Here is an 18,125-nt window from a genome sequence, read left to right on the forward strand (position 1 = left end):
CGGTGCTTCTGGACACAGTTAACATCAGGCTTCCTTTTTGCACAGTAAAGTTGTAATTGGCATTTGTGGATATAACTCCATATTGTAGTGCTTGACGAAGGTTTGCCGAAGTAATCCTGAGCCCATGTGGTTATATCAGCTGTAGATGAATGACTGTTCTTGATGTAGTGCCATCTGAGGGATCAGCGCTAACGGGTATTCAGCTTAGGCTTGTGCCCTTGCCCTTTATGCACCGAGATTCTTCCATATTCCCTGAAACGTTTAATGCTGATCTGCACCTTTGACGGTGAAATATCCAAATCGTTTCATATCTTTCTTTGAGGAACATTGTTTTTAAACATTTCAATAATTTTCTTGTGTATTTGTTGACAAACTGGAGATCCTCAGCCCATCTTTGCTGCTCAAAGACTAGGCCTTTCCTGGATACTGATTCATGATTCCAATCACAGGGCGGCACGGTGGTGTAGTAGTTAGCGCTGTCGCCTCACAGCAAGAAGGTCCGGGTTCGAGCCCCGTGGCCGGCGAGGGTCTTTGTGTGGAGTTTGCATGTTCTCCCCGTGTCCGCGTGGGTTTCCTCCAGGTGCTCCGGTTTCCCCCACAGTCCAAAGGCATGCAGGTTAGGTTAACTGGTGGCTCTAAATTGACCGTAGGTGTGAATGTGAGTGTGAATGGTTGTCTGTGTCTATGTGTCAGCCCTGTGATGACCTGGCGACTTGTCCAGGGTGTACCCCGCCTTTCGCCCGTAGTCAGCTGGGATAGGCTCCAGCTTGCCTGCGACCCTGTAGAACAGGATAAAGCGGCTACAGATAATGAGATGAGATGATATTCCAATCACCTGTTTCAAATCACATCATTATTTAATTGTGCTACTTCATGACTAGCCCTAAATTGTCCCCGTCCCAACTTCTTTTTGGAATGTATTGCAGGCCTGAAATGCAGGAATGGTTGTATATTAACCAATGAAATGAAGTCGACCAGACGAAATATCTTGGGTTCATACTGTCTGCAATGAAATACAAGTCAAAGTAAATTTAGAAATCTCTGCTTTCTTTTTTTTAATTTGCATGTTCTATTACCCTTCGATTTTTTTTCTGATTTGGGGTTGTAATAATAATAATAGTCAAAATTAATTCAATCAAATACAGAATTTCTAAAGAATGTTTAGATGTTTGTTGGGTTCTTCTGTATTTTGTGTTGTGCTTTTATGGTAGTAAAGGTTTCGATCTATAAAAGACTGTGGAATATAGAAATAATTCTTGTCTATCTTTGGTTTTCTCTCAGTTCATTGACTGGCTCTTCAGCCTAACAGAAGCTCCTGAGGAATCTTTATCACAGGTAGCAAGAGGTGAGACTGTTGAACTTGTGGTTGCAACATTCTCAAATCTAGTTGCTGTTGTCAGACCACCGTGGTTCACATAAACTACTGCAAAGTTACTGGAAAACTTTGCAGACTTCATACCTCATGTGTCCAGTGTTAAAGTCTAAAGGAGTTTAGAAAAAAATGAAATGTTATTTCATATTAAAGAATATAATTATAATATTATAATTATAACACTCGTCCTTAACCAGCTTTAATTTGTCTCCTCAGCGGCCTTACTAGCATTGAAGTCTACCCCAGAGTTCAAGAAGAAGACAGTGTGGACGAGAGCATATGGCTGGTGATCTTCCAACAGAGTACTTTATAAAAGTACATCCGTCACACAAGCCACACATTACGCATGCCGTCCTGTGGAAGATTTTATAAGAGTAAATTCAGCACACGGAGTCCTTGTCTACATGTGTGCCAGTGGTGGGTTTAAAAACTGTTCACAAGTCAAAACAAAAAGTGTTCATGTTAGAGCAATGATCAAGATTAAAACCAGTAATGTTCCTTATGGTAAAACAGCAAAGCACTTCCATGTTTCAAAAGGACCTGCAAAATATTAGCATGTTTTTGGCAAGAATCTGTTAACCCTTTCAACACTGCATAGCTTTTTCCAGAAGGGGTTTCCCTAGAACAATGAGACCGGAATAGCAGTCCACAGTAGTGAAAGGGTTAAAGGAATATAAATGCGTTATCATAATACACCAATGCTAAGCTGATGACATTTAGACTGTTACTGTGAAAATGTGCAGTATTAGTCCGTTCCATTTCAAGTGCCACATTGTATGTTATTGATACTGGGTGTGCCATATCCCTTCAGTCTTAACGGCCAAAAATAAGTAAATGCAGATGCGTATTTTGGGTTCATGTCCTTTTCACTTCAACAAAGTTACATTATTTTTGTGCAGTAACCATGGAGAAGTGGCGTATATTTCCTCTTCACTTAGGCCCTTTTTATCTTCTTGTTCCAGCTGTTAAGAGACTGACTCCTTTCTTCAAGTAAGATCCATACTGTTAAGCCAGACCCTTCAAACACAAAAATAAAGGCATTTATTTAGCAGTTTAAGTCTTATTTATTCACAAGTGTTGATTATTTTAGTTTGTATAGCACTGAGTTTCTCACCTGCTGCCAACAGAGGGAGGTAAGCCATTAGCAGGCACGGGAAATGTACATAGACTGAGACAGGTGTTTTCAGTTGAACAGAATATGTGCCTTGCGACTCGTAATATGGCAACGCCTGGTAAATACTGATAACTAAAAAATAAATAAAAAAAAATCAATGAATTTAGACTTCTTGAATGACCATAACCAAAACTACTGACACACAAAAATAGGTACTCTGTGTGTACATGTGGCTACTGCTTATAAATAAAAAAATTTCTGATACCATGTCCATACAGTAAATATAGTGTGTATATTTACATGCTCTCAATTATACGAGCCTCATCTCTTGCAAGCATCACTAAGCTGTGAGCGGCGTCAGGGCTTTGTTCAAAATACAGTGCTGTGAATTATATCCATTTTCAAACTGGTAAGAAAGCACTTGTTCATGAATTGTCTGAGAAGCATTATTTAGTACTCATGAGCATGTTTAGTTTCACAATTGTAAAGGCTCTAAAATAAAATTAAAACATTACAGCGAATAGGTAGCCTAGTAAACTAGACCCACCCGCCTAGCAGCCAAAAATATTTTTGACTAGCGAGTGGGTCTAGCCTCGCACCATATAAACAAAAACACTCTGGGCATCAAATCGTGCCCGCCAATCACAACGCAAGGTTTTTGTTTGGATTCTTTGGGCGGGCTTTTGCAGGAGTGACGACAAAGCTGCGCGACGCTGGAGAAAGCACAACAGGAAAGATGGCTACAGCTAGTGAACAGCGCGCGTTTGACTCCGCTTTGGAATCAGTTTTAGAAGAATTAGACTTGGAGTTTTCACTGAAACATGAGCAGGAAGAGGCTCTCCGCTCATTCCTTTTCAAGAAGGACGTTTTCGCTGTTTTGCCGACCGGCTATGGCAAAAGTCTGATCTACCAGCTGGCTCCGCTCGTAGCCAAAAGGATGGGGCTAGTTTGTGCAGCACGAAGAATTAATAAACAGCTTTGAAACATTACTTTTTGATTGTTTCTTATTTTCCCGTTATTTTAAATTTAAGGGAAATTATTTCACCAAACACCACTAAATAAAAACTCTCAAAAACAGTTTAAGCAAACCCTTGAAAAAAATGTGCATGTTAAGTATGTGGTGCAGACTCCAAACTTGTGGTCATTATCTCCAAACTTCTTAATATCTAGAACCTGTTTATTAATTAATACGCATTTTGAAAAATTATTTATTTCAAGATCTCCCCCACTGCGCGCTCTGACTACGTCACAGTCACTGACTATGTTTACATGCACATCCAAATCGAGCTGCTGTCGGTAATCGAGCTGAAGGTCCCAGCAGGGTGCCAGAGAAATCCAATCCTACATGCACACAATGAAATCGGGCTATTGTGTGAGGTGCATTGTGCACCCGAGCCACAAGTGGCGCAATACGCCCCATCGTGTTGGTACACTTCCGGTTGTCGTCATGAAGAAGAGCTATTCAAGAGTGTAAACAAAGTTATCAGTTCCGTGTTCTCCATTGCGCGTTTTTCTCCCGTCCATGAATTTTAATATATTCAACTCCTTAAGCTGAATGAGCATGAACTCTGTCTCCTCATTGCTCCAGAAGTGCACGTTTCTGCTTGCCTGTGGCAGTGGGGGCGTGGTCAAGCGCCGGTCTGTGACAGGAGGGCGGAGCCAGGGAAGGTGAGTGGCAGAACGACGGTACACCTGACGGTAATTAACCTGTGTTTGTGTGTCTTCCCAGTAACCGCGCCCTATTTAAGGAGGCAGAGGGAGAGCAGAGGGGAGAGCTCATCCCGGGACTAGAACACAGCGCGCGTGTGTGTGGTTCTTTCTCTCTCAAGAATAAAAGTAGGCTGTTAAACTGAAAAGTCTGACAATAAAAAGCCTATTAGGACCAGAAGCTTTGTCCTGCCGTCCTCTGTGCTCCACCCACACTTCAGAGAGCTCTACATCGCCATTTTCTCTTCTTCGTTTGTTCCTCCTGACCTCTTCTGCTGCTCGCTACTACTGTTGTCATGCCGACCGAGGCTGTTGTGTTTCCCGCTTGTGGTCTCGTCACTCGTCACTTCCGGAAGTAGCTCGACAACTAGCTCGATAGGGTATACATGCACAAAGTAGCTCGGCAGAAATCGCATCAACTAGGTCGTGTAGCTCGATTCCGAGAAATCAAGTTCGGTTCAATTTCAGCCGAATTAAGGTGTATACATGGCATTTTGAACTTCGATTTCAGTCGAGCAATGGCAGAAATTCGATTCTCTCTATGTGCATGTAAACGTAGTGACTGTTGCGCTGATTGGTCAGAGCGTTGGCCTATACGCACAGAGACAGTTTGAAAGACAGCGGTTTGTTCCTCCCCCACCCTTCAGAAATGTCTACGAGTGAGGCCAGACTAAATATTCACATTTAGTCTGGCTTGCCAGGCTAGCGAATAGGAGAAGTTTGACCAATTATTCTTTTAACTTTTACTCTTAGTTTTCACATTTGTCAAAGCATATATTAGAAGTTTACAGAAAAATATTTTATTCATTGCAAAACATAAGTACTCATTACAACTCTTGTTGAATGGCTGGAATTCTTAGCCTAAATATCTGCCAAAAAGCTCAAAAAATAAACCAAAACACTTAGGAAACCTTTTATTTGACCTTTCAGAAGGACCAAACAAAAGCTGTGATAATCAAAAGGTAAATTTTCTGAAACACTTGATATCGAATTAGTAGCCTTGGCGAACCACGAGGTGAAGTTCGTTTGTCTTTTTATCTGCCAATTATCTTCCGATACTATGAAGTTATAACGAGGTTTCTCTTATTTCGTTTCTGGTTCCGAAGTTTATCAAGAAATAGAACGGGTAATGGAACTTGATCAGGATAAGTGCTGATTGGTTATGAAGTTTTGCTATTGTTACACTCATTCTTGCATTCTTATACTCGTTCTTGTGTACCTTTTGATAACGCAAGATCACAATTCGCCGTTCTGGTGATTGTAATACTTGTGTGCATACGCACTGCGCTATTGTTACACTCATTCTTACAACACGATGATAACGCGAGATCAACTGTTCATATCGTGAGATCACGAGTCACCGTTCTGGTGATTATGCATATGCGCAGTGCGCGACTGTTACATTCTTACAGCACAATGACATAGTGGCTAACACCACGGGCGCAGATAGAGGGGGGGACGGGGGGGATTCGTCCCACCCAGATTTAAATTCACCTCGTTCGGTCCCCCCCACTTATAGGGAGGAAAAAACGTCTATGCTGTCTTTCTTTGCATAAGGCAAACCTCACGGAAAAATCAAAAGACTAATTACCATTCGGTTTATTGAGGTGCACAGCAGTACATACATAGTTGCAACTGCGCAGACTGCACAGGTTGCGAGCTCGAGCTTGGTTGCTATGGTTACCCACAACAAGTTTGACAGGCATATCGGGGACAGCTCCTCCTAGTTCAGGACCCCAACACGGCATGATGAAGGGTGCCAAAAGGCAGAAAACGATTGCATCGTTTTTTCAAAAAAAAAAAAAAAACGACTGTAAGTAAACTGTGCCTTACTTTATCATATCACCTTGCAATTTTTTGATAGTCTGTTCAAAGTAATGTCGTAGTGAAAGTAAAATCATACGGAGTAGAGATGCCTTTCTGGTAGCCTGTAGATACAGTGCTCAGAAGGCAGTTTTAATGTTTAATCTGGCGTTCCCTGCCATAATTTCAGCGAGCATATTGTTTCATAAGGAAACTTTGCGAAGAGTTGTTGACTGACTGCCGCTCACGCAACACACAGGCATAGTTAGAAAGTCAGGATGCACTGGTTTACACTTTACACACACACACGTAGCCCAGCCTCTCGCTATGTTTAACAGTTGGAACTTAGCGGTTTTAAAACTAGTTTTGCAAATTCTGTGCGTGATGATAATGTGTAAACTTTGGATTTCCATAGGCTATGTTAAAATGTTATCATTGTCCTGGCCTGCAGGTAGTTCCTGGTGATGGCAGTGAGGGAGGTGAAATAACATGTATACACACTACCGTTCAAAAGTTTGGGGTCACCCAGACAATTTTGTGTTTTCCATGAAAAGTCACACTTTTATTTCCCACCATAAGTTGTAAAATGAATAGAAAATATAGTCAAGACATTTTTCTGGCCATTTTGAGCATTTAATCGACCCCACAAATGTGATGCTCCAGAAACTCAATCTGCTCAAAGGAAGGTCAGTTTTATAGCTTCTCTAAAGAGCTCAACTGTTTTCAGCTGTGCTAACATGATTGTACAAGGGTTTTCTAATCCTCCATTAGCCTTCTGAGGCAATGAGCAAACACATTGTACCATTAGAACACTGGAGTGAGAGTTGCTGGAAATGGGCCTCTATACACCTATGGAGATATTGCACCAAAAACCACACATTTGCAGCTAGAATAGTCATTTACCACATTAGCAATGTATAGAGTGCATTTCTGATTAGTTTAAAGTGATCTTCGTTGAAAAGAACAGTGCTTTTCTTTCAAAAATAAGGACATTTCAAAGTGACCCCAAACTTTTGAACGGTTGTGTGTGTATATGTGTGTGTGTGTATATATATATATATATATATATATATATATATATATATATATATATATATAATGTGTGTGTGTGTATATATATATATATATATATATATATATATATATATATATGTGTGTGTGTATATATATATATATATATATATATATATATATATATGTGTGTGTGTGTATATATATATATGCACACATACATACATATATACACAAAATGGAATCATTTGCTGACAGTTCAGTCCCCCCAGTTCAAAAATCCTATCTGCGCCCCTGGCTAACACCTCTATATGAGGCAGTAGCCACAAAAACAATGACGTGTGCTTGTAGAATGTGTGTAATTTCGAGGTGTATACAGTTTTTCTTTTATGCTTTAGACAGTTTAGAAATGTCAATCATTTGGCAGCTGAGCTGGACTGTTATCAACATATTTCCTGAAACCCACATATACACACTTGCTGTCTCAGCCGGCACTCTCCCACAGGCTTCTGTGACGCATGGCTTCCTTCTTGCTCAAATATCTGTTTCCTAACCATGTGCAACACTTAGCAGATATTTAATTAAACAATGGCCTGGTGTGTGTTTATCCCATCCACATGGTCACTGAAGGCTGAAAACTGACAGTAAGAATCTTCAGCATGATTTTCAGACAAATAGACAAGATTACTGAAAAGCTCTCTTATCAGGGCGATCCGAGATCTGTATCACTGATTTATAGCATGGTCAGGATGTTCCTGAAGGAATCCAGATACACATCAGGAAAAGAAATTGCACCGATACTGTCTTTAAAGAGTTTCACTGGCTACCTGTCTTCTAGAATTAAACTTTTAAAGATATTTTTAATTGTTTTAATGGCTTGTCGCATCCTGCGTGAGTCTAGATCACTCTGGTCATCAATAGGAAAAAAATTAAGGTGGGAAAAAAAATAGGGCATTATCAGCTTTTACTATTAATTTTTTCTCTCAGTTATTCTTCATCTCATATTTTAAAACATTTTTTGTTCTTTTTTTCTTCTGTGTATTTTAATCTGTTAATTGTGCTGTAATGCAAGTGCTAAAAGGTATTATATCGGGGGGGGGACAGTCCCATTTCCATTTTGTTTCTCATGTCTGCTCATGTTGTACCTTCTGTGATCACAGAGAGTATGTAGACGGGGACGGCGATGGTGTATCTCGCCCACAGCATATTGAATGATGGTGTGCTAATAAGACACATCAGTTGACACGGGTATCTGTAAGACAGAACAGCCTTGCACAAACTGTTTCCTCCCTGTTTGCTTCTAAAAAGTTTCATGCAATGCGTTTTGCAACATTTCAAACAAGAAAACTTGACATTTGCATTGAAACAGGTCAGTCTACTGACTACCAGTTTCACATTTAGTTCGCAAATGTGCTTTCTGCCAAATTACCTGAAACGGTCAAACATTTGCAGGATATCATTTATGACTGCTTTGTGTATGGGTTAGATACACACCTTAATAGGTGTAAAATATTCCACAGATAAAACAGCACACACACTACTGTTTTACTTTGAAACTCCTCTTGACTGATGATTAGGAATAATACAAAATTTCTCTCAATCACCTGAAGAATAGAGAGGAAAAAAAATCCATACTTAAAGTAACACGTTGTGTAAGATCTTAAATCAAAGAAAAGCTTCTACGTCAATAGGGACACTGGTCTATAAGGTGTCTATAACATCAGCGTTACCTGGACAAGCCGAGGAAGGAGGCGACACTCTTCTATTCCATCTGCAATGTGGAAAAGCTCCAGCATTGACAAAAGCTGGCACAGGCTCATCATCACTCCAACAAAGTAAAATGTGTCAGCTAAAGCATCTAAATAAACGGGTACAACAAGATTAGAACACTAAGCATGGGCTTTGGACTGTACAAATACTGACATACAGTGGATAAAAAGTCTACACCACCCTGTTGAAATGGCAGGTGGTGGTATTGGGTTTTGTGCGGGTGAATGTAAAAAAAAAAATGAAACCACGATAAATCGTGTCAGAACTTTTTCCACCTTTAATGTTGAAGTTGCAATCTATAAAATCCATCCATTATCTGTAACCGCTTATCCTGTACAGGGTCGCAGGCAAGCTGGAGCCTATCCCAGCTGACTACGGGCGAAAGGCGGGGTACACCCTGGACAAGTCGCCAGGTCATCACAGGGCTGACACATAGACACAGACAACCATTCACACTCACGCTCAATTTAAAGCCACTAATTAACCTAACCTGCATGTTTTTGGACTGTGGGGGAAACCGGAGCACCCGGAGGAAACCCACACAGAAGGCCCCCGTCTGCCACTGGGTTTGAACCCGGAACCTTCTTGCTGTGAGGCGACAGCGTTAACCACTACACCACCGTGCCCCCAATCTATAAAATTAAAGTGAAAAACTAATAGATGTTTAAGGAGTAAAAAGAAAAAAACTTACAATCACCTAGTTTTGTACATGTGCACACCCTTTAATGATGGGGTATGTGACTGTGCTCAGAACGAACCAATCACATTTAGACTCGTGTTCGAAAGTAATTATCATTCATCTATCATCAGTATGGTGACTAGCCACAAATAAAGCTACAAATGTTGCTGTAGCTTAACGTTTTTGTTGTTGTTGTTCCATCTGGTAACTGAAGCCATAGTTCTCATAGAGCTTACAGAGGATGTACAGAAACACCATGAAGGCCTTCATCAACAAGTGGAGAAAATGCGGCACCACAGTTGCATTACAAAAAGGAGGACATCTTTACAAAATCACAAGACAAAAACTTAAAAGGGGGGTTGTCAAGAGACCTACGGCAACATTCAAGGAGCTGCAGGAATATCTGATACTGGTTACTCCCTGCATGTGATGACAATCTCTTGTAATCATCACATGTTTGGACTATAGGGTAGGGTGGATAAATCAGAAACGCTTTCTCTCAAAAAACATCCAAGCCTACCTAACTCACCCTAAACCATGTGGCAAAATGTGTTGAGACCAAGGTTGAACTTTCTGACTATGAATCCAAAAGGTGTGGTTGGGGAAGCACATCACCAAAAGAACACCATACCTACAGTGAAACACGGTGCTGGCGGCATCATGCTTTGGAGCTGCTTTTCTTCAGCTAGAACTGGGGCTTTAATTGAGCTAGGAGGGATCATGAACATGCCTTCGCAATTTTATGGATCTGGAACGTTTTTGCAAGGCAAAATGGGAAAGTATTGCCAAGTCATGATGTGCCAAGCTGATAGACTCTTATCCAAAAGACTGAGTACTGAGACTAATAAAAGCAAAATGTGCTTTAACAAAGTGTGCACACTTACGCAGCCAAGGGAGTGCACTTCCCTCCCATAAAATATTCCTGATTTTAATTTTATAGATGGCAATTTCACATTAAAGATGGGAAAAGTTATGTTAGTCATCCACTCTAGATCATAACAAAAAAAATGTACACTTCTGCTCTGTCCCACAACCTAGACTCAACCCTATTACCTCTACACATGCACCCCATGAAATATTTTGAATATTTTCAACAGGATGTTGTATCATCTTAACTTCCTGAAGATCAGGGGTAGAAGAAAATTAAGTTCTCGCATTATCTTTATGCCTCAGCCACCAACTGCTTCATGGCATTATGTTTTCAGATTATCTGTCCATTTGTCCGAGATTCTCATTAGTGTGATATCTCAAGAACATGAGGTTGAATGTTTTTGTAGACTTACCGTATTTTCCGGACTATACGTCGCTCCGGAGTTTAAGTCGCATCAGCCAAAAAATGCATTATGAAGACGAAAAAAACATATATACGTCGCACCGGACAAGTCGCACTTTTTTGAAGGGTTATTCTATCCATAGAATCTGTGATCCTATCTGATAAGCGGCACGTGGTTACTGCGCGACTGCATTGTTTATTTAATAAACGAACAGCTGAGCAGTGATAACGCGCCCTTTGCCCTGTAAGTAGCCTAGTCTGATTATTTTAAATATCTACTACTATCTTTAATACTATCACTATCGTTATTACTAATAGCCTATATTATTATAACTAATATTAGTAGCCTATTACTGATGCATTAATCAGTTTGCTTTTAGAATATTTTTACCGGTAGGGCTTATTATCGCCCCATGGCTCTTTCATCTGTGTTATTAAAGCTGTAGTCATCATCGAGGAGTGTCATTCTTAATTTTTGTTGAATTTTATTTCATCAAATCAGAGGTCAAGTAGGCTATAGGTATATCATCTCCAAAGACAGGTACGGTAGTAAAAACAACCGTCTAGTGAAAAAAACAACAACAACAACCGCTTTTAAATCCCCTACTTAAATCCTTAAAATGAGTCATTTAACTCATGTCTTGTGTGATCTGATCTCCAATGGTGAAATAAACCGGTTGTGATGAGTACAGTCTGTTATTTTAGAAGATAAATGTAACATATAATTTAATATATAGACTAATAAAAATTAATATTTTATAATATAATATCACGACATATTACTGTCTGTAACTGTTTGTCACTAAAGCGTTTTCTAAGATCATAATGTCTGATATTATTATTATTATTATTATTATTATTTTACACACACAATAAGCGCGTGTGCGTAAAGTTATAGTAAACCATCCCCCGCCTTTTTTTTTTTTTGAGTCGCCGGACCCACCCACCTCCTGCGTTCCGGGACCTCCCACTTCACAAATTAAGCACTGCCTAAAATCACTACATAACTTATTTAAATAACTATAGGCCTATCATTAATAATAAAACACAGGTCAATCAAGTTTATCAAGCTGATGATTTCACTCCAAATCAGCAAATCCATTGAATTCCTCATCCTCGGTGTCGCTTCTGAACAACTCTGCCTCCAGCGGCAGATGAAGCGCCGTTTCCTCTTCTTCTGCGTGGCTGTCGTCAGACTCAGCATCAGCTCCAGTTATTCCGCGGTGAAAAAAAAAAAAAAAAACATATATACGTCGCACCGGAGTATAAGTCGCATGGCCAGCCGAACCATGAAAAAAAGTGCGACTTATAGTCCGAAAAATACGGTATATGGCATTATCACTGTAAACAGTAGCTCAATCCAAACAGGCTCAAGGTCACAGAAAAGGCAAATGTCTGACACAGTTTTTCTTCAATACTTTCCTTCATATTGAAATATATTTTAAGGGTATTTGTGGCGTACAAATCCGTAACAAGAAGAACTAGATTTGTTGGTGGTTGAGGCGTCCCCATCAATGCCAGTGCCATCAAATTTGACTTGTTTCTTTATTTTCAATGATAATATTGATTGAAGGGGCCATTTTAAGAGTACATCCCTGTCAGACAAATTATAGATTGAAAGTAAATTTTTAACTCTAGAAATAGGCTATAAAGTAAAACATTAGACAGTTCTTAATGTCCGCATACCATTAGTATGGAGGCTAGTTAAATATATGTTTTGTTTTTGCCAAGTCTATGCTAAAAACTCAAACCTATTATTTATTTAACAGCAAAATGCAGCTGTTGTCAGCAAAGAAGGCTGTATGTATGTAATATATTTGTAACCTATTTGTATTAAGTATGTAACACCCAAGTGTAAGTCCTCTACTTACCAATATTAATTTACTGTAAGAACCATTAGAATCTGGAGCACACCATCTGATGAACTGAACCTTACGATGGTAAACTTGAGCTCATTCAAAGTTATGTTCCATTACTGTTTTAGATCATTACAAACTATAGTGGATATAAAAAATGTACACACGCTGTTAAAATGGTAGGTTTTTCTGATGTAACAAAAATGAGACCACGATAAATAATTTCAAAACTTTTCCCACCTTTAATGTGACCCATAACCTGTACAATTCAATTGAAGAACAAACAAATCCGTTAGGGGGAAAAACATAAAATAAAAAACGTACAATAAGCTGGTTGCGTAAGTGTGCGCACCCTTAAACTAATACTTTGTTGAAGCACCTTTTGATTTCATTACAGCATTCAGTCTTTTTGGGTTCACACCTGCCATCAATTAAAATGACTCTGATTAACCCCAGATAAAGTTCAGACATTTACTCAGTTGCATCCTCCAGCAAAAGCCAGGGTTCGCAGAGAGCTTACAAAGCATCACAGAGATCTCATTGTTGAAAGCTATCAGTCAGGAGAAGGGGACAAAAACATTTCCACAGCATTAGATATACCATGGAGCACAGTGAAGACCGTCATCAAGAAGTGGAGAAAATATGGGACAACAGTGACATTACCGAGAACTGGACGTCCTTCCAAAATTGATGAAAAGACGAGACGAGAACTGGTCAGGGAGGCTGCCGAGAGGCCGACAGCAACACTGAAGGAGCTTCAGGAATTTCTGACAAGTACTGGTTGTGTACTACATGTGACAACAATCTCCCATATTCTCCATATGTCTGGACTATGATGTAGGGTCAAACAAAAACATCCAGGCCCAGCTAAATTTTGGAAAAAAAAACATCAACTCTCCCAAAAGCATGTGGGAAAATGCGTTATGGTCTGATCAAACCAAGGTTGACCTTTTTGGCCACAATTCCAAAAGGTATGTTTGGTGCAAAAACAACACTGTGCATCACCAAAAGAACACCATATCCACGGTGAAGCATGGTGGTGGCAGCATCATGTTTTGGGGTTGTTTTTCTTCAACTGGAACAGGGGCTTTAGTCAAGGTGGAGGAAATTATGAACAGTTCTAAATACCAGTCAATTTTGGCCCAAAACCTTCAGGTGTCCGCTAGAAAGCTGAAGATGAAGAGGAATTTCCTCTTTCAGCATGACAATGACCCCAAAAAGGTTTTGGAATGGCCCGGCCAGAGCCCAGACCTAAATCCAATTGAAAATCTGTGGGGGGACCTGAAGAGGGCTGTGCACAACAGATGCCCTCGCAATCTGACAGATTTGGAGCGTTTTTGCAAGGAAGAGTGGGCAAATATTGCCAAGTCTAGATGTGGCAGGCTGATAGACTCCGACCCAAAAAGACAATGCTGTAATTCAATCAAAAGGTGCTTCAACAAAGTATTAGTTTAAGGGTGTGCACACTTATGCAACCAGCCTATTGTACATATTTTATTTTTTTCCCCCAAACAGATTTGTTTGTTTTTCAGTTGAATTGTACAGGTTATAGGTCACATTAAAGGTGGGAAAAGTTTTGAAATTATTTATTGTGGTCTCATTTTTTTACATCAGCAAAACCTATCATTTTAACGGAGTGTGTACACTTTATATCCACTGCATTTATGACCCTGAAAACCCTGGAACCTTTAAGACTATTTGCCTCAAATGCAATACTACGCGTAGCCTTACACCACCTTTAACCTGTTGCTATTGATTTTATAATTTTTCTTAGTTATATTACAGGCCTGCAGTAATTGGTCTACCAAGGCTGTTGCGATTACCCTGTCTTACATTGTTATCTGGTTTAGTTAATAAAATAAAATAAAATAAGGCTTGCAGAAAATGACATGGGTTAACATGTTGTCTTGGATTCAGTGATGAATCATTGTTGTTTTATTTATTGGGGAAGCCATGGCCTAATGGTTAGAGAACCAGCTTTGGGACTAGAAGATTGCTGGTTTGATTCCCTGGACCAGCAGGAATGGCTAAAGTGTTCTTGAGCAAGGCACCTAACCCCCAACTGCTCCCCAGGCTGCTCTGGGTATGTTGTACATCGCTCTGGATAAGTGGGTCTGCTCAATATAACTAATGTACAGTAATGTAATATTTGGAGGTAAATTAGGGCTAAATGGCACTGGAATCATGGAATCCTACTTCTAGGAATCCTATTGGATGAAACATGGGGTGTGACAATGTGTAAGGAAAATGCCATGATAACAGTGTTGTGTGTGTTGAATATAGCAATACAGAATATTGTACAAACAACTAATGGAGTGCGGCACGGTGGTGTTGCACTGTTGCCTCACAGCAAGAAGGTTCTGGGTTTGAACGAGGAGCTTTCTGTGTGGAGTTTGCATGTTCTCGCCGTGTCTGAGTGGGTTTCCTCCCACAGTCCAAAGATATGCAGGTTAGGTTAACTGGTGGCTCTAAATTGACCGTGAGGGTGAATGGTTGTTTGTGTCTCTGTGTGTGTGTGTCGGCCCTACGATGACCTGGCGACTTGTCCAGGGTGTACCTTGCCTCTCGCCCATGGTCAGCTGGGATAGGCTCCAGCTTGCCCCCCGCGACCCTGCCCAATATAAGCGGTTACAGATAAAACAAACAAAACTGATGGAGCAGTATACCTGCTCTGGAAAAAGGTAGATAAGCAATGTAACTTAGTCTTAGACATGTTTCTGTTTCGTATATCATGTCCTAAGGAAGTGCAGTATTGCATCAGCAATTTTTGTTGTGGAAATGCACCGAGTTCACTACATGAGCAGCCTCTCTGTATTCGCTGCACTATTCCATAATTCCATCCGTCCATCCATTATCTGTAACCACTTATCCTATTCACAGGCAAGCTGGAGCCTATCCCAGCTGACTATGAGCGAGAGGTGGGGTACACCTGGACAAGTCACCAGGTCATCACAGGGCTGACACATAGACACAAACAACCATTCACACTCACATTCACACCTACGGTCAATTTAGAGTCACCAGTTAACCTAACCTGCATGTCTTTGGACTGTGGGGGAAACCGGAGCACCCGGAGGAAACCCATGCGGACACGGGGAGAACATGCAAACTCCACACAGAAAGGCCCTCGCCGGCCACGGGGCTCGAGCCTTCTTCCTGTGAGGTGACAGTGCTAACCACTACACCACCTATTCTGTAATACTCATCTCTCATCTCATTATCTCTAGCCGCTTTATCCTGTTCTACAGGGTCGCAGGCAAGCTGGAGCCTATCCCAGCTGACTATGGGCGAAAGGCAGGGTACACCCTGGACAAGTCGCCAGGTCATCACAGGGCTGACACATAGACACAGACAACCATTCACACTCACATTCACACCTACGGTCAATTTAGAGTCACCAGTTAACCTAACCTGCATGTCTTTGGACTGTGGGGGAAACCGGAGCACCCGGAGGAAACCCACGCGGACACGGGGAGAACATGCAAACTCCGCACAGAAAGGCCCTCGCCGGCCACGGGGCTTGAACCCGGACCTTCTTGCTGTGAGGCAACAGCGCTAACCACTACACCACCATGCCGCCCCTATTCTGTAATAATTTAGCTCAAATCTACAACTTACCAAATCCAAATGACAGAAATCTGGCGGTCATGTTGGAAAAGATCCATGTGTGTCCACAGAACTGGAGTAAATAATAGGAGAAGAGATAGACGAAGCCAATGCTACACCTCCATCCATCCATTATCTGTAGCCACTTATCCTGTTCTACAGGGTCGCAGGCAAGCTGGAGCCTATCCCAGCTGACAATGGGCGAGAGGTGGGGTACACCCTGGACAAGTCGCCAGATCATCACAGGGCTGACACACAACCATTCACACTCACGGTCAATTTAGAGCCAATGATTAACTTAACTTGCATGTCTTTGGACTGTAAGGGAAACCGGAGCACCCGGAGGAAACCCATGCAGACACGGCCAGAACATGCAAACTCCGCACAGAACGGCCCTCGTTGGCCGCTGGGCTCGAACCTTCTTCCTGTGAGGTGACAGTGCTAACCACTCCACCACCTATTCTGTAATAATTTAGCTCAAATCTACAACTTACCGAATCCAAATGACAGAAATCTGGCGGTCAAGTTGGAAAAGATCCATGTGTGTCCACAGAACTGGAGTAAATAATAGGAGAAGAGATAGACGAAGCCAATGCTGCACCTGTACAGGTAAAACACATGCGGCTGAGGTAATGCTCAACACACTGCATTTTCTTCACCTCAGGTCTATCTATAGCCTTTAAAAAATAAATAAATAAATAAATAAATAACAGTCCTAAAGCACGAAATAACTCTCTGGGTTGTGTTTAAGTGTTTGACTACAATTGTTTTTTTCATCCACAACACAGCACAAATAGTAGCTTTTATATAACATTTTAAAAGTGTACACTACCGTTCAAAAGTTTGGGGTCACCCAGACAATTTTGAGTTTTCCATGAAAAGTCTCACTTTTATTTCCCACCATAAGTTGTAAAATGAATAGAAAATATAGTCAAGACATTTTTTTGAGCATTTAATCGACCCCACAAATGTGATGCTCCAGAAACTCAATCTGCTCAAAGGAAGGTCAGTTTTATAGCTTCTCTAAAGAGCTCAACTGTTTTCAGCTGTGCTAACATGATTGTACAAGGGTTTTCTAATCATCCATTAGCCTTCTGAGGCAATGAGCAAACACATTGTACCATTAGAACACTGGAGTGAGAGTTGCTGGAAATGGGCCTCTATACACCTATGGAGATATTGCACCAAAAACCAGACATTTGCAGCTAGAATAGTCATTTACCACATTAGCAATGTATAGAGTGGATTTCTGATTAGTTTAAAGTGATCTTCATTGAAAAGAACAGTGCTTTTCTTTCAAAAATAAGGACATTTCAAAGTGACCCCAAACTTTTGAACGATAGTGTATTTTAGCAGCTGTTTCTTATCCAGTACTGCAAACAAACAGCGAAATTCCTCAGACGTCACACACACACACACACACATACAGAATGAAAATAAAAATGAATATGACGAGCTCCAGTAAAGCATGGCAGGGCTTCCTGAACACTCCTCACCTCATTGCCTTTGCTGCTTCTCGCCCACTTTTCTTCTGCTTGTTGAGCTTCTTGTTCATCGTGCCTTCAGTCCTCGGCTTCGTTCCCTCAGTGACGTAATGAGGGCAGGACCTGCGCCGGGCCTCCCTTTCCCTTTTCTCCACAGCGCTCTGAGGGACTCGACGCAGCAGCTCCCGCATCTTCCTGCCTGGGTTTGAGCTCAGAGTCATGTATGAGGCTCTGCAGCGCTGCGGTGTGGGAAAAATATACACACACCAAGAAGAAATTCGTGCTTTTCGTGTTATTACACGCATGTGCCTTTCTGTGCTCTCGGCTGTGTCGCAACCTCCATTCCTCTGACTCGCTTTACTGCAGAGCTGATTCATGGAAGCCTGTCTCTGCGGCCTGAGAAGAAAAAACAACAACAACAACCAATGCTGTAATAATAACTCTAACTGA

General features: G+C 41.0%; 2 protein-coding genes across 5 annotated transcripts in view; one reads left to right on the forward strand and one right to left on the reverse strand.

The window, feature by feature from the left end:
• Positions 1-2,423, forward strand: part of focad (focadhesin) — a 195,467-nt gene extending 193,044 nt beyond the window's left edge. For 2 of the 3 annotated variants that reach the window (XM_060934188.1, XM_060934197.1), the window contains exons 43-44: positions 1,282-1,345; positions 1,589-2,423. In XM_060934188.1, coding sequence (XP_060790171.1) covers positions 1,282-1,345; positions 1,589-1,662 — 138 coding nt within the window. In that variant the 3' untranslated portion in view covers positions 1,663-2,423. The remainder of the gene's footprint in view (positions 1-1,281; positions 1,346-1,588) is intronic. The other variant, XR_009655645.1, reaches the window with a different exon arrangement.
• hacd4 (3-hydroxyacyl-CoA dehydratase 4) lies at positions 722-17,883 on the reverse strand. 2 transcript variants are annotated; one of them, XM_060934214.1, is made up of 7 exons: positions 17,688-17,883; positions 16,686-16,792; positions 8,738-8,865; positions 8,502-8,611; positions 8,153-8,259; positions 2,487-2,618; positions 722-2,389 (listed from the first exon to the last, which is right to left on the reverse strand). In XM_060934214.1, the coding sequence occupies exons 1-7, from the start codon at positions 17,864-17,866 to the stop codon at positions 2,307-2,309; spliced, it is 846 nt and encodes a 281-aa protein (XP_060790197.1). In that variant the 5' UTR covers positions 17,867-17,883; the 3' UTR covers positions 722-2,306. The 2 variants fall into 2 exon arrangements, with proteins under 2 accessions (XP_060790197.1, XP_060790207.1); XM_060934224.1 differs by lacking the exons at positions 16,686-16,792; positions 17,688-17,883 and adding an exon at positions 16,204-16,635.
• Positions 17,884-18,125: the final 242 nt, after the last annotated feature.

Source organism: Neoarius graeffei, chromosome 1 (genome assembly GCF_027579695.1).
Source record: "Neoarius graeffei isolate fNeoGra1 chromosome 1, fNeoGra1.pri, whole genome shotgun sequence".
In the NCBI taxonomy this organism is placed as follows: domain Eukaryota; kingdom Metazoa; phylum Chordata; class Actinopteri; order Siluriformes; family Ariidae; genus Neoarius; species Neoarius graeffei.

Excerpts from the sequence above, each read along its gene's own strand:
- hacd4 (XM_060934214.1), bottom strand. The coding sequence starts at position 17,866 with ATGCGGGAGCTGCTGCGTCGAGTCCCTCAGAGCGCTGTGGAGAAAAGG. Across the intron at positions 8,866-16,685 it reads ATTTCTGTCATTTGGATTCG|ATGCTTTAGCTGACACATTT; the intron begins GTAAGTTGTAGA and ends CCGTTTATTTAG. Across the intron at positions 8,612-8,737 it reads TCCTTCCTCGGCTTGTCCAG|GTGATTGAGAGAAATTTTGT; the intron begins GTAACGCTGATG and ends TCTATTCTTCAG.